At 39.8% G+C, this 19,331-nt stretch overlaps 1 protein-coding gene across 4 annotated transcripts in view; it reads right to left on the bottom strand.

Moving 5' to 3' along the window:
- MYO1B (myosin IB) overlaps positions 1-19,331 on the bottom strand; it is a 107,141-nt gene that overhangs the window by 19,563 nt on the left and 68,247 nt on the right. For all 4 annotated transcript variants that reach the window (XM_077181179.1, XM_054636415.2, XM_077181180.1 and 1 more), the window contains 8 exons: positions 19,162-19,227; positions 8,427-8,531; positions 6,893-6,955; positions 5,941-6,141; positions 3,447-3,673; positions 2,722-2,922; positions 1,597-1,690; positions 1,010-1,159 (listed from right to left, as the gene is read on the bottom strand). In XM_077181179.1, the coding sequence (XP_077037294.1) occupies positions 1,010-1,159; positions 1,597-1,690; positions 2,722-2,922; positions 3,447-3,673; positions 5,941-6,141; positions 6,893-6,955; positions 8,427-8,531; positions 19,162-19,227 (1,107 nt within the window). The remainder of the gene's footprint in view (positions 1-1,009; positions 1,160-1,596; positions 1,691-2,721; positions 2,923-3,446; positions 3,674-5,940; positions 6,142-6,892; positions 6,956-8,426; positions 8,532-19,161; positions 19,228-19,331) is intronic.

Below are 19,331 nucleotides of genomic sequence, written 5' to 3'. Positions count from 1 at the left end.
TGAGATCATAATGAAGCCATATGGGCACAATGCAACTCTAATGATGCTGTTTGTAGGAATGGGGCTTTCAGTCACACAGAGTCAGAGGGTTTTTAAGATCAAGAAGTATGCTTCAGTCATACTTTTTCCAAATGATCTATACTTCCCTCTAATTATCCAAGAGAAGTGAACCAAACACTGATGGCTTTCAAGAGGACAAACAGAAGTGCTTGTCAACTGAAAAACTGGGATTTGTCAACTTTGCCACTTGCAGTTTAAGAAGACTTTCTTTCTGTGTTTCATCAAGGTTTCTGATATGCTTGTGCTGTTCTCTAGCAACAACAAAATGCAGCTGAGAAGTTCAAGAGTAGCTTTAAAAACAAATCTTTTCATTAGTCAGTAAGTCAGTATTATTTACTAACTGCCAAGAAAACGTGAAAGAGTCGTATATTAGTGCTGTTCAGTTTGTGGCACAGAACACCCAGTCCACACATAGAACTGAAACTGCTTTGGGATGAACTGTATCAATAATGATACCAAATTACGAGTCTTAGGAGTTACAATTAAAATAAACCCCTAGGGGCAGCATTTTTGAGTCTAAGGCAAGTGTTCCAAATAAGGCAAAACCAAAAAAAGGCTTAGGAATGACTGAATTCCACAGAACTGCACGTGTATATTACTGAACATTTTTTACACATTAACCATGTTTTGAGAGCACTGTAAATGCTAGGAAGCACAGCATTTTAGCTGAGTGAAAAAGACTTCCCAGTTGAGCCAGAGAATCCTGCTCTCCCAGAGTGAAGGGATTCTGGTGAGCTTTTCAATGTTTTAAAAACAAGCACAGTGTAAGCACTTAACAGTAGTCTATACAAACTAAATTTTCTTTTTTCCCTCTACTGTTACATAACTATTAACATAAAATTGAATTCTTTCAACAGCTCTCTGTGCATATTGAAGAAAAATATCCCAAGAAGGTTATATGCATTAAACAATGAAGAGAACCCCCCATGTAGTAAGGATGGGATCTTACTGAGTATCGCCTGTACCAGGACGCGATCACAACCTGGCATTTTTTCATTAGCAAGAAGTGAGTACGGCACTTCCAGCCTCTGTAAATCTTCCCAATCAGAGTGGCCAAGTCCTCCAGACGCTGCTTTCTCAGGTCTTCCAGCTTGAAGAGCTGTGTGGGGGGGTTTGCAGGGTTTTGTTTGACATTGGAAGAAAAACAGCAGGAGAGAGGAGACAAGGAAAAAAACCCATAAGCACAGCTCTTGTAAGAGAAATCTCTTTCTTTTTTACTGAAGTCCCCCCTCAATCAAACATTGTTTTATTCATCTCCTGAGCTACAGGCAGGTACACCAACAAGATCTGTGGCAGATACAATGTCACAAGTCACTGCTCAAAAATGATATTAAATTAATGCTGACAGCTATTGTAGAATCTTGATTCACATTGATTTTAATGGGCCTAACATTAAAAATCACTTTTTTTTTTTATGCTATGGTTGTAGCAATACATCAAAGCACTGCATGGAGAAAAATCTGTGGGAAGCAGGTAGTGAATGATGCTGTCCTCATGAGAGAGGGCTTGATTTTGCAGAAGGCATTTTTCACTTACTGTTCTTGGGTTGCGGATGAATATCTTTGATCTACCGAATGAAAATTCCTCTTCAGGGATTCTCAATTCATTAAACAGCACCTCTACTCCAGCCCTAAGAAGGAGCAAATGAGCTTAACAAACATGACCCCCAGCTCTAAAACGCCTTAGTTTACATACTCACAGCTTAATTTATGGAAGGTATATGAAAGCATATTTTAAACTCTTAAATAGTGCTTGACATAAGAAGATTGAAAACCTAACTCATTTACTCAGTAGTTTATTCTGCTAAAGGCAAGAATAATCACTGTAAAGACTCAGAATAATTTGATGCAAAAAAGAGCAAATTTTATTCTACAGCATCAGCAACCGCCTATTTTTTCCTCTTACATCTATAATTATTTTACTTAAAAGCAGAAGAAAGGAAAAAGGAAGGCTTCACACTAATGTCAGAATGTGAAACAAAGACTGACAAGTTTGACAAATGCTAGCATTCCATTCTCATCAAATGCATTTTATGAACACCAACAGAAAAAAGGGAAGCAGAGCTGTGCAAATCTTTGTGATGATTATTGCAATGCTATTGTTACCAATACTGCACTGCCACCATTCTCTTGATAACCTAAAGACTTATATTGTAGCTGAAAGATGTTAATCAATTATGAAAGATATTTAAATCTTGCTTTTGGTGGCCACATGCAAAAAGAAATAATAGAAGCTTATTTGCTCATCCCAGGTATTATTTGCAAAAAATAAAATGTGGATAAAATGTGAATACTATGCAATTTAAAAGTATCTATTTAATATCATTGATTTGCAAGAGGCATTATCTCATAACTGTTCCCCAATCATTATAGTTATTCCTGAAAGGGCAGAGGAATATTGTATGGCTGTCTTCAACAAAATGAGTGTCCTTACACTTTGAACGTTGGCCATTAAAGATAAGTGCCCTCCTGACCATTGCAGCCCTCCCAGTTATTTCGAACTCACTGCAGTATCTCTCTCTTACACCCATTCTCTCAGACCCAAATTAGTAAGGCCTGCACTATATTCCTTCTGCAACGTATGCACAACAACTAAAAGCTCAGGACATGTGGAAGATGGGAATTTCACCTGGGACAGGTGGGAATATTGCTGTTTGCCTACCTGGCTGGCCCTCTCCAGTGGGGCCAGGTCTGCTTGCAGAGCATTTTGTACCTCTCCAGGCAGGGCTCGTAGGGCTGTCGGAAGGCGTAGCCCGCCCTGCGCACCCGCACGTTCTCCAGGAGCCCCAGGTAGCGGATCTGGTGGCACACCAGGGCTTCGTTGAAAATGTGAGCAGCCTTTTTGTCATTGGGCTTGATGCACCTGCACAGGAAAACCAAAAGGGACATCTCTTTGCACATGCCAACAGCTATGATGGTGAGTTTAAACCATACATTTCAATTGTTTATTTGCCCACTATTCTTCTCCTGAGAAGCTGAGAGGCCTCAGAGAAAAAGGAAAACAATATTATCTCATTTGCTTCTCCTGTGTTTTGCTGCTTTGGAATGTGGTTTGGAGATTGTTTATCCAACAGGTGGTTGTTTGATTGGTTTCATGTGAATTGTTTTAACTTAATGACCAATCATGGTCAGGCTGTGTTGGACTCTGGATAGAGAGTCACAAGATTCATTATTATTCTTTTTAGCCTTCTGTAAGTATCCTTTGTCTATTCTTTAGTATAGTTTTAGTATAGCATCCTTTAATATAATATGAGTACATAAAATAATAAATTAGCCTTCTAAGAACATGGAGCCAGATTCTCAATTCCTCCCTCATCCTGGGGACCCCGCAAATACCACAAACCTCATCAAACAAACTGACCAAATCTTTGGCACTGGGGAATTTACCTGATGTAGTTTGGATTTTTTGTCTGGAGATTTTTCATCAGGGTAGCAACTGAAGCCTTGAATTGTGAACCTGCTGTTGGTGGTCTCTTCAGATTGATCTTAGCAGGGTTTCCTTCTGGGAACAACGCTTTGATAAGGGAGTGGTTGGCCTTCCACATGGCCTGGGAGAGGTCACGGTACAGGAGATCATTATTTTTGTCAACAAATCCTTCCACCTGGTACATCACCTGAACAACAGAGAAGAGTCTCCTCAGCACAGGTTTTGAACTACAACACAGACCAGTTCAAAACTGACCCAAGAAATTGATTTCTCCTTCTTACACACTGTCCAAAAGAACCAAAGGATATTTCAGCTTTCATTTTAAATCTGACATTTGGATGTTTTTTTGTTGGATAAAATGTCTGTGAATGTGCTACCTGGGAAAGATGCATTTTCTCATGCTGCCAACAGTTCCCTGTGTCAATCAATTCTGGTTTCTCAAGTGGAAGAAACCCTTTTTCACTGATAACTCTGACACACCACCACCTGACAAGACTCCAAAACAATCTTTTTTTCTGTCTGACATTTTTCTCCCTCTCTTTTGAGCCAAAACAACAAAAATACTCTTTCCTTCCAAAGTACTAATGCTTAAATTATTTGCCTAACTAAAACAAGATATGGAATATCACCTCTTGCTATCAGAGTGCAAGCAGCAAGCTGTGCAGCCCCCAGGGGACTGTTATTTTAAAGGACTTTTTACCAGGAAAGCAGTCCAATAACAACAAGCACGAGTACAAAGCTCTGACCTGCAGCTGGGTACCCAGGAGGCAGCCAGAGGAACTTCATGCAGACCTCAGATTGCTACTGGCTCCTTTAATTTTTGAGGGTAGGAAACGTATTTGATTAATTGTGACAAGTCATCTGGCTGGTAATACAGATCCTTCTTCAGATCCATGATTTCTCAGTTCTGCCAGGGTATGTGCTAAGTACACAGAATACTGAACGAAAATAGTACTGGCACGTATTTTACACAGCAGCAAGTTACTGGGAACTCAGTAGGCAGCATTTTACCTTGGAGAACACGTTTCTGGTTCTGACAGGTGCAGTAAATGCCACTACTGAAAAAATCCAAAAAACCCCAAACAACTGTTCACATGAAATTACTGATATTTCTTAAAAGGAGGGTCAAACTTTTGTTGACCAGTGACAAGATCAAAATGTTCTCAGCTGAGGATGGAAAAACAACATTCCTCCCAAAATAGGAGGAATTCACTCTGCTGGGTAAGTGAAGTGAATGCCTGTAACAATCAAAGACCCCCACTGCCTGCTAAGACACAATCTGTGCACAGTCCTTCTCACAGCACTGGGGTATTTTCAATTCACTTAGATTTTTGACAACCAAAGAAATACTTAGGTATTAACCCCTGATAGATTGTATGCAGTTACAAAGTCTTGGCAACTAATGTGAATGAAAGCCTGAAACGTTGAAAGGCTGATATTTCCAGGACTATTTTGAATGAAAAAACTATTGAGCCATTCAAAATTGTAAGACTGAGAACATTTCAAAAAGCATCAAGCAGTCCTAGGGAAATGAAACACTTTTCAAATATTTTTTACTGTATGACATTATCACTTCAGCAGATTCAGACAAGAGGAACAATTTCAACCCTACATTTACTTTCAATTTTTAAAAAATAGATTGTCTTCAGTCTACAAATGTAATTATTTTGATTTTCATTAATAAAATGTCATAGTGGATTACACACTGAAAGCTGTCAGACTTGTATTTATTCATACTGCTTATGTTGAAAAATGCAAATACAAACATTTGTAAAATGCAAATGTTTGCAAGCCCTCTGTATAACTTTCTCTTCCATCTGTTTAAACACAGAGCATCAAACTCAGTTCCTTCAAATGTACAAAAACTGCATTTTCTCAACAACGTGACTAAGAACTGCAGCTAGCTCAGTCACAAAGAGCATGTTTTCCAAAATATGTTACCAACAAATGTGTGTGAATTTTTGTCACTGTGAGCAATGATTTATTTCCAGAGACCTAATGCAGCACCAAAGTACACGGGGCACCTTTCTCCTTTGGTGAAAGGAGAACTGCTTTGATTTCAGCCAGAGCAGCAAGGGCATGCAGTGGCAGGACAAGGGGTGGGGGCTTCAGACTGACAGAGGGCAGGTTTAGGTTCACCAGCAGGAAGAAATCCTTCCCTGTGAGGCTGCTGAGGCCCTGGCACAGGCTGCCCACAGAGGCTGCGGCTGCCCCATCCCTGGAAGTGTCCAAGACCAGGCTGGATGGGGCTCCAATGAAAGGTGTCCAGGCCAAAGCAGGGTTTGGAACTAGGTGATATTTAAGGCCATTTTATAACCATTCCAAAAATCTCTTAAAGCCTTCCAGCCCAAATCACAGATTCTAGGTTTAAGACAGAAAAGATGAAGATGGGTGTGGATTTGTCAATCAGCTACAGCAGCCCCCCACAGCCCCAGTGCTCCCTCCAGCAGGTACCTTGCCAGCATAATGCTGAATCCTGAAGCAGCTGTGGGGCAGGGAGGTGTCGTTGAGGAACCGGGAGCACTTGCTCATCCTGCTCTCGAAATGCTGGTGAGTGGCACAGACCTGGTTCAGCTTTTCCAAAAAGGTGTCATCAGTAACTGTTCCTGGTCTCAGGCATTCTTCATCCAGCATGGCCAGGATTCCAGTTTGGTTCTGAAGTTTCAAAGCAACAGCTTTAGTACTTGTTTCCACCACAGCACAAGAAGGAGATCATTCATTTTTTCGACTTCTGCTACCCAGGAAAACATTCTTTAAACCATCTCAAAGTTTGGCTCTTTTTACCCCATGACCATTTCCAATTGATTTTTAGCACTTGTGTTTTTGAAAGACTTTCTATGAGATCTGAATCCCAAAATTCACATTGAAACTTCATGTAATTTACTCAAACTGTAGGAACTCCAACTCAACTGAAAGTATCCAGTTTATGGTAAAATCACCATGTCTTTTATGTTAATGGCTAAAAACTGCTCTTTTCTGATTGTTAAGGAATTTTATCTTTCTTGCATTGGAAGTCTTCTCAGGATATACAAGTACTTTGAGTACCTCAAACACTCAGTAACATGTAATTGAGTTTTCTAGTTTCCATATGAAAAGAAATGTTAATTACAATGCAGCATGTGATATCTGCTATTGAAAACAGCCCTAAATGTAAACATTTAAGAGATGTTTGATTTGTTTTGTTTTTTTTTTAGTGTAGGTACTGCTGAATATTTCTACAAAAGTAATATAGATTATAAGAAAACTCCTTTTTAGTAAAATAAACTTCTGCTACAAAAAGTAAGATGAATAATACAACAAATGGCATGTTCAGAAAATTTAGTGCATGAGGATGCATGCAGACATTACAGCTAAATTAAATCCATGCATTAAAAATAACCCAGAGAGGTTCCTGAATACAACTTACATTTTCTATTAGGTCACAAATGATAGCATTGTTGAAATATTCAATATGAGTCCATTCAATCCCCTACAAGAAAATATAAATAAATGGATGAACAAGTAAACAATGGAGGGAGCTTTTCCTCTAAGCAATTAGAATGATATTCCAGTTAACCACGGTACTGCATTCAAATTTAATTCCTCATGCTTACCAACAATTCATTTATTAGGGGAAAAAAAATGCAATCATCTACTACTAACATTATCTGCACAAAATGAGTGTCCTTGAGTGGCTGCCAAAGTCACTCTCCATTCCTTTCCCCCACCCATGTCAGCTTCCCATGCACTCCCTGGCTCCAGGCCAGGCTCCTCCCGTGCTGCCCACGCTCCCACTGGCCAGAAGGAAATCAGCCCATGTCCCTGCAACTCCTGAGATCAACATTTCTAACTTCTTCCTTGCTGGGATTTTTTTTAAATTTTTTTTTTTTAATGGGAGGAAGAAAGAGGGCTAAATTTAGATAAGATCATTTGAAAAATCCAGAGTATGATAGTTGTTCAGATGTTCTTAGTATCTCAATTCTTTTTCGAATATCAGTGATAAAATTTCCAGGATGAGATGCCAACGCATCCCAAGGTAGCACTGGTAGGGCAAAGGACTGAAAAAAGGAATATATTAATTCCATTCTTCATTTGCACTCTGTGGTACTTCTACTTTTCTCAGAGCATTTGAAATACCATTCAAGAACCAAACTGCAGCAATAATGGTTCACCACTGAATGCAAAATTAAAAAGAGATGCTGAAATTTCATGTTATCCTCAGGATTGTAAGGCAGGAACTTTATGTAATTTTTAAAAATGTTTATATAGCAAAATGGCATCATCCAGTTTGAGTACAGGCAGTGTGTGCCAGTTTTTACAGCTGGGAGGTGGTATTTTGTCTGAGCTCTGTGTATCATGTGGAGCATTGCTAAAACCTATTAGAACTTTAGCTTGATGTTCACTCACAGAATAACATCAAACACCAGAGGGCTGGGCTCCACAGGACATCTCAAATTTATCCATAAAGCTCACACAGCTCCCTTCAATAAATACCTGAAAGAACACTAGAACCCAACTCTATTTGCAGTTTCCTTCACGTTGTGTGCTATTATTTTAGCCACCCAATTGAAGGACTGGCTGTGGCTGGTTTTGGATGCACACCAGACATTGCTGTATAATCAAAAACACAGGCTGCAGGGTAATGCTACTAATACCAGAAAGTGATATTAGTGTTCTAATAAATCAATTAGCCCTTGCTCAGAACTGCCAGTCATGGTTGCCAACAAATGAATCAGAGCTGGGGCTGGTTTTTACCTGGAGAACTCATAATGTCAAACAAATGCCAAACCAACATTTTTTGCTTAATCTGACTACTACACAGCCCCACACAAACATGCTCCATGTCAGCCCTGTGGTCAGAAAGTGCCTTTCCTGCCTGAAAAATGGTTCTAGCTTGCTGGCCAGTGTGTCTTTACAGGGACAAGGGGAGGAGAGGAAGGGGAGATCCATTCCAGTATTACCTCTCGGATGTATTCCTCCTGCTCTTCTTTGAGGGTAAGTTCAATGAAGATCTGCTGCAACTTCTCATTACAGTAGTTGATAATGAATTGCTCAAAGCTGTTGTCCTGTCAGATGAAACATGTTTGAGTTTGCTTTGTGTAAACAGCCTGGAACCCAGCTGGAGCGAGCTACTGCAGCAGCTGCAGGTCAACAAGCCACTCTATTAACTACTCCCTCCAGTTTTGTGAGGTGATGGCTGGAGTAATATTTGATTGAGATCATGATTAGTTCAGAAATTATAGACCAAATCCTTCCCTGAGGCTTTGTCTGTTGGGAGGGACAAAAACCTCTGTAGGTTTTATTCCTGATGCCTCCACACCGGTTCCTTTTAACAAGTCATAAGGACACTTGTGGTGTCAGGAAATAAACAACCCAAGTTTTGCCTGCGCTCATCTGTCCCCATATGTAAAATGTAGGCTCCTGCAAGGTCTGACAAATAAAATCATGACAGTAGCATTAGCTCTTTTCCACTCAGCAGCCAATAAAGCATCCCATTTCCCTACAGAACAAGGCTCAAGCTGCTATTCCAGCTGCAGCTGAGCCTGGGTTAAGAGATTATTGGCTCCAGAGGTCAACCCACCTCCTCCCTGCCAACAAACTGCCCCTTGAAATGGTGGGAAACAAAAGAGCTTCATTGACTAAAATTCCTCTAGCAGGCTAATTCACCTAAAACTGGGTTAGGGAGCAAGCAGATGTGTGACCCTTTGCAGAAGGGACCAGGGAGTGGAGCAGAGCCCAGCAGGAGGGGTGGGCACAGGAAGGAGGCAGTGTCACATGCTGTGACCTGCCTCTCTGCCTTTTTCAACTCCCAAATAATCTGCTGCACAATACCTGGGAAGCCTAAATTATGCTGATAGAATTTTTTTCACTGAAGGCAAGTGCAATCATTTTGAATGTTTGAATTAAGGATCTGGTTGCTAAATGAGATTAAGAACACACAAGCAGATTAGAAAATATTGAGGTAGCACAGATTACTTTTATCATTTTAGTTTTAAATGAAGCAAAATCATAGCTGATCACCAAAAATTCCTCAGCCACAAATGCTGCCCCTCTCACCAACTGCAATTATCACTCAGAGATTGCAAAACTTGCATAGCTCTAGATGAGAGAGTTAAAAGTTGGCATGCAGCAAAATCAGCACTGCAAACAAACCATACTTACTGCATTCTGTTGAAAAAGAAATTACATAAACTGCAGTCAGTACTTTTTCTACTTCCAAAACAACACAGAATATAGCTATTAGCATTTATTTAGCATACCAAGTAGATCAATCTTTGTCTCACTGAAAATGCAAAGTACTACATAAATGTTATGTATTATATCTTTTTAGGTGAGTCTATCTTTAGGCTCTGCCTAAATATTACCAAATAAACCAAGAGGTTGAGACACATCAGAGCCTAACACAGAACAGCATTCTTGCATTGCCCTGTCTCTAAATCCCCAGCTCATGTTGGCCTCTAAAAGCCATATTTATAACCTTGGGCAGACAAATCTGTGCAACAGAAGAGGAGCATGTGGAAGGAAATAGAGAATACTGGAGGAAGAATGAGTGTAAGTTTACTTGACACATTCAGATAAGGCCATCACTTCAGATATGTTGAGTCTGAAGTAAAAGGAGCCCAGCTGCCACATCACCCAGACAAAGAGAAAGGGTAAAACACACTCTGCATCCTCCTGCCAGGCACATGCCACCCAAATCAGAGAGACTGCTGCTCCAAATGACCAGGTCATTCTGATTAAAAGGGCTGCAGGACTATTCACTCACAAATTATACAGGCTTGGTCATCAATAGAGGATGGAAACTGAACAGAAAATCCAGCTAAACCATCTAACTGAAAGGTCATTAACAATACATTAAAGTAATTGCTAGATGTTCTCCTGATTTGCTGTGTATCTGTGATATTTATGGCTTGCCAAAAAAAAAAAAAAAGGGAAACCAAAATCCACAGAGTTCTCCACAAATCGCTCACTTTGAGCTATGAAATTTAATTTGACATTGCCAAGCCACTGAAAATTGCTATTCCAGGAAAAAAGTTATTGAAGAGCAGCAGCAATGTTGTTCTTTATGAATAATACAGAGCAAAAGGCTAAAACAGTTAATTATGGCAAAGAAAATGGGGGAAAATGTTTGAAATTACTGAAACTCTCAAAACACTTAACTCTGAGCAGACCAGAAGACATTTGGTAAATGAAATACACTTCAGAAAAGGTTTTTAAAAACCATGCCCAAAAAAACCCAATTAGCGTTTATCTCTAAGCAATTCTAAGGAAGGCAACAGAGCTTGTGCATTTATTCTCCCTTAATGAATATCTGATTTAATTTATGTGAGGGCTCCACAAAGCATATATAAACATTCACAAATTAGTTGCTCCCCCCAATATTTTAATGAAGGTGCTATAGAAATGAATACAACAGAATTAGAAGGGATTTAAAGGACCTCTGACATGTTTTTTTTTAGAAGGCAGTAGAGAATAACCCACATCAGTGATAGCATATCACTAAACCCACTCAGGAGACAGGGGATGTAGGGACACAGCCAGCAGAGACTACTTGCTCCTTATGCTGGAGCAAGTGACACAAATGGGATTGACCAACACAGAAGCAGAGCAGTCAGACCCAAAATTTGAAGAAGAGCTATCAAATATTCCTAGGAAGTTTTAAGGGGGGGAAAAAAACCTCAAAATTAAGACCATGTCTTCTCAAGGTGTCAGCTTCTCTTCCAGGCAGTAATTCTGATATTTTTAATATCAAGGGCATCACTTCAATCCCTGCATTTTAATAGCAGCTTTCTAACTATGCCTTTGAAAGCACTGTGGAATACAAAACAAAACCTTCAGGGAATGTAAAACCACACAGTCTCTCAAATTAAATAAAGGTGCTGGGAAAACAGAATGTCACCTGAGATTGGCTTAGAGTCATGTTGAATTTATAGATACAGCTCAACCAACCACCCTCAGCTTATCCTTTGAATCTTTTATCAGATGCAACACTAAATTTAGGGGACTAGAAAAATTCACTGACAAAAATCAAAGCCTACTTCACCATAGTTCTCACTTCATAAATAATGGTGTCATACAGCTTCATTCTTTATCAGCCTTCATGGCTGGTATTTCATGAATAGCAAGTTTTGAACTCTAAAAAAATATCTTCTCCATGCAAAAAATAAAATGATTATATAAACTAGCTCCAAAGTTCTACCTGTGAGCCACAGCTATTACATACAGGTGCCTGAAATGCCCTACAGAAACTATTCTTTTGTCCTTAATATTTCACCTAACTTCTTCTTTGAAAGATTCCACATGTCTACCGTGGAAACATCTGAGAAACACATATGTGGTTTGTTGCTGACTTTATACATTTTTATACCAGTAAAATACCAATGTGAAACAGACAAAAAATATTTCTGACAAAAAAAAAGGCTAAAACTCTAACTGGTGTTAGGAAGAGAAATCTCCATTAGATTTATGAACAGAAAATATCTAAACAGGGGCATTTTCCTATCAACATTAGATACTTTTTAACCTTCTCTCCCCACACAGAATTCAAATTCCCTTTTGAGCACCCAGTTTCCAACAATTTCCAAAGATGATAAGGCAACTGAGATACCTGCTTAAAACTGAAAACTGAGTCCCTTTCCATTAGGCAGGAATCAATTCTTAACTTCCCCCTGCCTAATAAAGTCTAACTTTAAGGGTTGTGTTTTTTGTCTTCCCCAAATTAAGCAGATGATGTGGATGCAAACCTACAGACTCAGGTACACCACAGCAAAGTGTCACACCTTTGTAGGTGTTTCTCAAGGTCTCCTCTTCCTCCTTAATCTTTCACCACACCATTCTTGTTCAGAGGCAACTCAAAAATCAACACATTGCTCAGTCTGCAGCCACACTGACAAAAAAAGGTGCCCAGCAACATTTTTTCAAATACATTATGTGAGCACATACAGCTCAAATAATACATGAGATGTATTTAAAGGAAAAGCATTTTTTAAAAGAAAACCCTAAACATTTCAGGTCATGAGACTGTTGAAATCGACAGGAATGATGTCATTAAAATGAACTTTCACATCAATGTGAGGCATACAGAGACTGATACTTCTGCTCTATTACAAATAGCCCCAGAAAGTAAGTGGTTTTTTTTTAAATATCAACACAGCTCCAGGCATCAGAAGTCTCTGACTGCCTCCTAACATAAGCAGGTGACCCCAAGTAGTACCATCAGGCCCCCAGAGAAAAAGCCAGATGGCAAAAGTAATGATGATAAAAGACCAACATACTCACTTCCCTGAGATGAATGGTGGAATGAAGGGTGAAACCAACCAGCAAATTCAATTTGTATGCTACTGTGGTGTCTGGGGATAGGGGGTTTTATGTATGACCACACAAGCATACAAGTTTATGAGATGAAACTAAGGAATATAAATGCTAGGAAGTTAAAATCAGCAAAATGGAAAAATTGCATTTAAAGAAAATGAAAAAAGATACTGTTTTAATCTCAGACAGCAATGACCCAGTTATTATAACGTGACTCAGTTGTAACAATTTTTCCAAATTTTTTGCAAATTTGGTAAAGGCATGTTATCAATATTTATCCCTTTCTTTTCTGTTTACATGTACAAGCATTTGAGCAATCAAGCTTATTTCTTGTAAACCAGACTGCACTGGACTTTTGTGTAAACATCTGTATATGCAAAGAACCAGGGAGGCACAAATCTTTAATTGTAAATATTCCACTATATGCAATCAAGCCATGTCTCAGTGTACCTCATGGAAGCAGGAAAGATCTGTGCCAAAGCTTGGGGTATTATCCATTTCCCATATTTGTGTGGCTGAACCAACTTCAGCCCTTTTTGTGTGCCAGGCAGAGAACCAGGCTCTCTGAAATCCATCTTGCTCCCAGCTGTGCTGTCCAGGCACACAGGTCTGAGCCAAATTCAGACTTAAAAAGATGAGAAACCGCAGTGAACCCAGTGCAGGTGTGTTCCATGGGAAAACCCAGGTACCATCACTTCAACAAACTCAACCTGGTAATTTACAGTCCTGGAACAACAAGAATTGCAACCAGGCAAGAACCTACTGTATTCTCAGAACCACTCCTCTGCTCAGACAGAAATAGCTGCTGTAGGGCAAAACATTATTCTCACAACCTGAAGCAGAATATTTGTGTATTTTTGCTCCAGCATTTCAAGTATTTCCTCTGCTGCAAACAGCCAGCCAATGGGATTTACTTCATAAAACTGCATGTTGCAAAATAAGCCTCTCTAAATACTTACATTGTAATACAATTAATTAAATGGTGGTTAACTTCCTGGGATGCATCTCTGCTTTCAGCATCCCATCACTCAAGGAAATAATTGCTTCAACAGCATTTTAAAAACTCCCTGACACCTCAGAGTCCAACCAAGGGTCCCTCTCTGTAAAGCTCCTCTAACACTTGACAGCAGAGGTAGCTCATCAATTATAGATTAAAAATTCAGTTCTCCTCTTTTCCACTAGTCTGGGGTTTGCCAGAAGAAGCAGAGGGGCTGTGTGCACACATTTTGGCACTGCTGCTTGCCAGTATGTGATAAACTTCTGGGCATCAGCAAAGGGTTGAACAATTTCAAAAAGAAATCTGTGGCAAGCTAGACAGCCTAGAAAATGCAGCTGGAAATTATGGTCTGGAGATTAGGGCAACTAACAAACCAGATATCCATGGATGAGTTAAAAAAGAAAGATAAAATAAGATCCTGATAAGTAAATTTCCTCCTTAGAATATTTTTGTTTGTCTAATATGTCATCCTGCTTAGCAAATAACTACACCCTTCTCCAGTAAAATAATGCTTTGGGGTGTGGGGGGAAGACCCTGGTCCAGGAGCAATCTCTCAGAGCTCAGGATGCTCTGAAACTGTAACATCCTTCTTGTAATCAACGGGATAGAAAAAGGCAAAGCAACCAGGCAGCAACTGGACCAAGCTGTTGTACAGGTTTATGGTGAAGGTGGAAATGGCTCCCCTATTTTTTCATGCCTTAAACACCTCACAAAGACATTTTCAGTGATTACTGCTCCTTATTTGGTTACCTCCCTCTAAAAACAGACAATTAACACAACTATGAGCTTGTTAAAAGGAAGAAAATGCATTCTTCACATTTCTAACACATTCCCTCAACAGAGATAGTGTCATTTTATCATTGTCCAGATGACAGCTTACACAGTACATGCAGCAGGACCAAGCTTCTTTCCCTGTTACCCCTTTCCCTTCTTTCCCTGTTACCTCAAGGGACTTCTATGCACAAGAAACAAGCAAATTGCCTTAAATAAAAACAAGTGATATCAAAATGCATCACAGACTGTGCGGAATGGACCTGGTTTTACTGCTGGGTGGCTGGTTTACTTGTGACACTTTTCTTTACTGGTGGGTTTTTTGCCAGGTCTTTGCGTGTTGTTGCCCACCGGGAGCAAAAGGAGTTGGTCAGTTGCTGTCCCCAAGGACAAGGCAGCCACATGGAAACCAACCAAATGGAACCAGTCCCTCTCTGCAACTCCATCACCAGTGCATCCCAGTTTCTTGTCAGGCTAAACATACCTGGAACAAACTGCTCCACCAAGGGACTGAGCAGAAGGAACTCACACTCTCAGTGTCTTCTCAAGGTCTGGCAAATTTCAACAATAAGCCTTGTTTTGGCAGCATTACCTTCCATAAAACTGCACTCCAAATCATTAACTTCATCATATGGACCAGCTGCAGAGTGGTGCCTGAATATTCAGAATAAAGCCTTTAAGGCAAGCAGCACAGACAGATATTTGTGTCTCTGAAGGGCTGGGCAGGATGAAATACCCTCATTCCACAAAACATTCATTTTTACTACTCCTTGTCTCCACAGGAAACGTACACAACAGGAAACTCAACACCCAAAGCAAATGGAGAGAGCCTTCTGCTCATCTCTGCTGAGCCCTGGCAGGCCCCCATCATCTGCCTCTTACAGCCTTCACTTCTCCATCACAAACCCCACCCTTCCACCATCCCACCCTGTAGCCATGATATTTTCTGAAAAATCCTTCCCTTTGGATTTTTTTTCCTCCTGAGAAGCCCAGAGGCCTCAGGAACAAAATGTAACCAATGGTTATCTGCTGCTGTGGAATGCAACAGGTGCATCTGTGATTGGTCTCATGTGGTTGTTTCTAATTAATGGCCAATCACAGTCCAGCTGGCTTTGACTCTGTGTCCAAGACACAAGCTTTTGTTATTATTTCATTCCTTTTCAATTCTTAGCTAGCCTTCTGATGAAATCCTTTCTTCTATTCTTTTAGTATAGTTTTAATAGAATATCTATCATAAAATAATAAATCAAGCCCTCTGAAACATGGAGTCAAAATTCTTGTCTCTTCCCTCATCCTCAGACCCCTGTGAACACCACCACACCCACCCCTTCTGCAGAGATGCAGAAACCACTTTCTGCCTAAAAACACCCAATCAAACATGGGATAAAATGGGAACAGCCCCAAACCTACCCCTGAAGGCCTGGAACCAGGCTGATTCTAGAGCTCCCAGTGCCACCAGCCACCATCCTGAGCCCATGTCAAATCTCAGTCTAGACTGCACACTGACAATGCAGGCAGCTGCCCAGAAATGTGGATAAACACCCCTGGAGCAATTAGTGTCAGGCTCCAGGCCACTGCCCAGTTACACAACCTGCCCAGCCCTCCAGCCTGCATTTCCATGCTAATCCTAGTCCCTAAATCCTTGCCCACAGACAATTCACACAGAGCCACCCAAAATTTCAGCGTTTCGCTCCGCAAACATTCAGTCCCAGTATTTGGCTTCCCACAAAAGGCAGGGCAGGATTCAAAAATAAACACAGCTTTACAGCACCTATTTTGTGGGTTGCCTAGCCAAGCTTGCTGCTGACATGTGCCAAACCCACAGAGGCTGAGGATTATTGATAGATTTAAATTCCCTAAGCTGAATTTTTAGACAGCCAAGTCCTTATATCTACTTTCTTGGACAGCTTTTGTGTTTGTCTGAAAAGTGGGGTTTGTGTCTGATAAATATACTAGCAAAACCCAAATCCCAAAGAGAATATGCCAGCAGTATCAATACTCCAAATATCTTTTCTCTGTTAATTTCCAAGAAACCACAAGTTACCCTTGTAAATTAACTTCAGCTTAAATTACATAAAATTGCAGAAACCACAGTGAACAGTAAATAAATCAATATTTCAAAAATAGATGAAAAATCTCCCCTTTAAAAGCTTCAATCTGCATATAATAGAACAAGACTGCTATTATCATTAAGAAGGTGAAGTATGGTTTTATATCTTTCAGAATAGCAAATCTGGACTTCTTTATTCACTATTCTTACACAAGGACCTCTAGGATGATCCAAAGAATCATCCTGAACAGAAAAAGGGCCTGAGAAATATTGTGTCCTGCCCATTAGGAAACAAAACAAAAACATCAAAAAGAAAGAAAAAAATTAAAATGTAAAAATCACTCTTCAGTAAACACATTCCTTGCTGCTTATTGCAATGGTACCTGTGTAAATATTTTCCATGTATATCAAACACTCCTGCTACACCTCCTGTGGGTTTTGATACACTCTGTCTCCAGGGCACAAGGCCACTTCAGGTCAAAGACCATGCACTAATGATAAACTTAACTTACCTGATTCCTGAAACATGATTAATGTAGGCCTTTCTACCCTCAGCACATCAAACAGCTTCCACATTTAAAAGGCACAAATTTAGAGATGAAGCCTTTCAAGTGCATTTTTGCCAACAAACATTCTTTGTAGAGCTGACATTAGCTCTAAGTTTCAGGAACAGATGTGAAAATCAAAATACAACTTAAGAATTAGGTTCAAGAGGCAACTGCACATTTTTAGTCATGGGTTTTAACTGATTTATAATTAGATGGATATGTTACTGTCACTAACTACACCTCAGCTAATATTTTGAATGTTTGGCAATAGTGCTTACAAATGCACCATACAGCAAAATGCTCCAAATTCCACTGTATTTGTTATGCTATAAACCTTAAGACATCATTAAATTTTCCTTGACTTATGTGGCTGCATAGTGTCAAAATTTTATTTATGGATTAGTTGTTTTAATATAATTAAATTTAAACAATCATTCAATTATTTCTTTGATGTTGAACCAAGTTGCTTGGCTGCTCTTCTCACCATAGGTCCCAACTCAGGAGAGAAAGTCACACTTTGCGTGAATGTACTGATGAATTTGGTCCTTAAGTCACAAGGCAAAACCTTCCGAGCTTTTCCAGGAAAACCAAAACTTGGCATTTAAAGGAGTGAACAATAACTACCCACATTATTTTACAGCTTAAGAGTTTGCAGCTTTTTAGAAAGCTACAGTGTAATTCAGCATCACAGGTAAGTGAAAAGAGCTCTGGGTTTTTTTCCCATTTTTCTCCTGTACTCAGCCACTTACTTATGACCTTCTAAGGTGCTGAATGTAGAAAAGATGAAAATTACGGGTGAGAAACAGCCTTGCCTCTGGAACACCATGCCACAAACACCATCCCTCAGCTGGCTCATGTGCTGGTGCACCCTCCTGTCTCCCACCTCCCTGTGCTTGTCCACCCTACCCACACACAGGGGAGCCAGAGAAAACAAGCCCTGCCTACTGAGGATGCCAGCAGCACCATCCCAGTGCCAGCTTCCTAAAAGCTCCTCAAGGAGCAGCTCCCAAGGGATCTGGCACCAGGATCCCCGTTCAGCCGCCTGACCTCGGGCACAACATTTTCATAAATATGTTCTTGTGTCTAATGCAAACAACACAGCCTCGCTCAGCCAGCCCTTGAGGCAGCTCTCAGCTCTCCTCCTCCTCTTCAGAGGTACTCTGATTTGCACATAGTTGGATGCTTTGCTTCTGAAATGAAACTTACACCACCCTCACATGAACAATTATTCCCATTTTCCACACAGCTTCAACACCCTCCCCAGATTTCTAAGATGGATGTAGGGAAGTGGGTCCGGATTTTTCTACTGATCTTTTTTTTTCTCCTCAGATGAGTTTCTAGTTTAAACACACACAGATTCCAAGCAAGATCTATAAATCTCTTAACAAAAACTGTCAGAACAAGATTTATGGAAAATGCCCTGTCCCTGGTGCTCTCTAACCCAATTAAAAACTCCTCATTGATTGTTTTGTTTCAAAATACCACCAGTCTAAAAATACTATTGTAAACAAACAGCAGTGAGCCACAGATCTTTAGCTAGGAATAGGTACAGAGTATTGACCTAAGTGAATTGAGATGCAATGCAATATAAGTCTTTGTTTAATTTTGACAGGAAAAAAATGTATAGTTTTTGTTGGGTGGTTGTTTTTTTTTCCCCTCTCAGGATACACAGCTTGTTCAAAGACATCTACAAAATGCCTTAGGGCAGAAATGACAGCGCCAGAGTTTCTCCTATGCTCAGAATGTATTTCACAACAAAATATATTTAGTTTATCCATCATAAATATTTATTTATCTATGGTGTAAAAACACAAGTGTGATTTTCATAATTTTTTGTTTCAATTGCCAGACATGCTAAGACATCTCTCTTTGGCTTATGTTTCTAGTGGGTTTTATGGTTTTTTTTTTTTGTCGGGCATGAAGCAATTGAGTCAATTCTGATTATGAATTTATGAACAACTCTGTTAAGCTTTAATAACAGCTCTCTCACTAAATGGTTACTATTATAAAGGTCTTACCTCAAAAATTTCAAAGCCATAAATGTCCAGCACCCCCATTACCTTCTTTCTCACTTTTGTTTGTGCCTTAAAGAAAAACAAACACTGAGTCAGTCATCTGTACATTGTATACTTGGGATTCAAGAAAATGAATGCATCTCATAAGCAGGCTGTCAAATACTGTAAAACTA

The sequence above is a fragment of the Agelaius phoeniceus genome, chromosome 7 (genome assembly GCF_051311805.1).
Source record: "Agelaius phoeniceus isolate bAgePho1 chromosome 7, bAgePho1.hap1, whole genome shotgun sequence".
NCBI lineage: Eukaryota > Metazoa > Chordata > Aves > Passeriformes > Icteridae > Agelaius > Agelaius phoeniceus.
The sequence above is the reverse complement of the archived record's forward strand: the minus strand, read 5'-3'. Positions and strand labels throughout refer to the sequence as shown.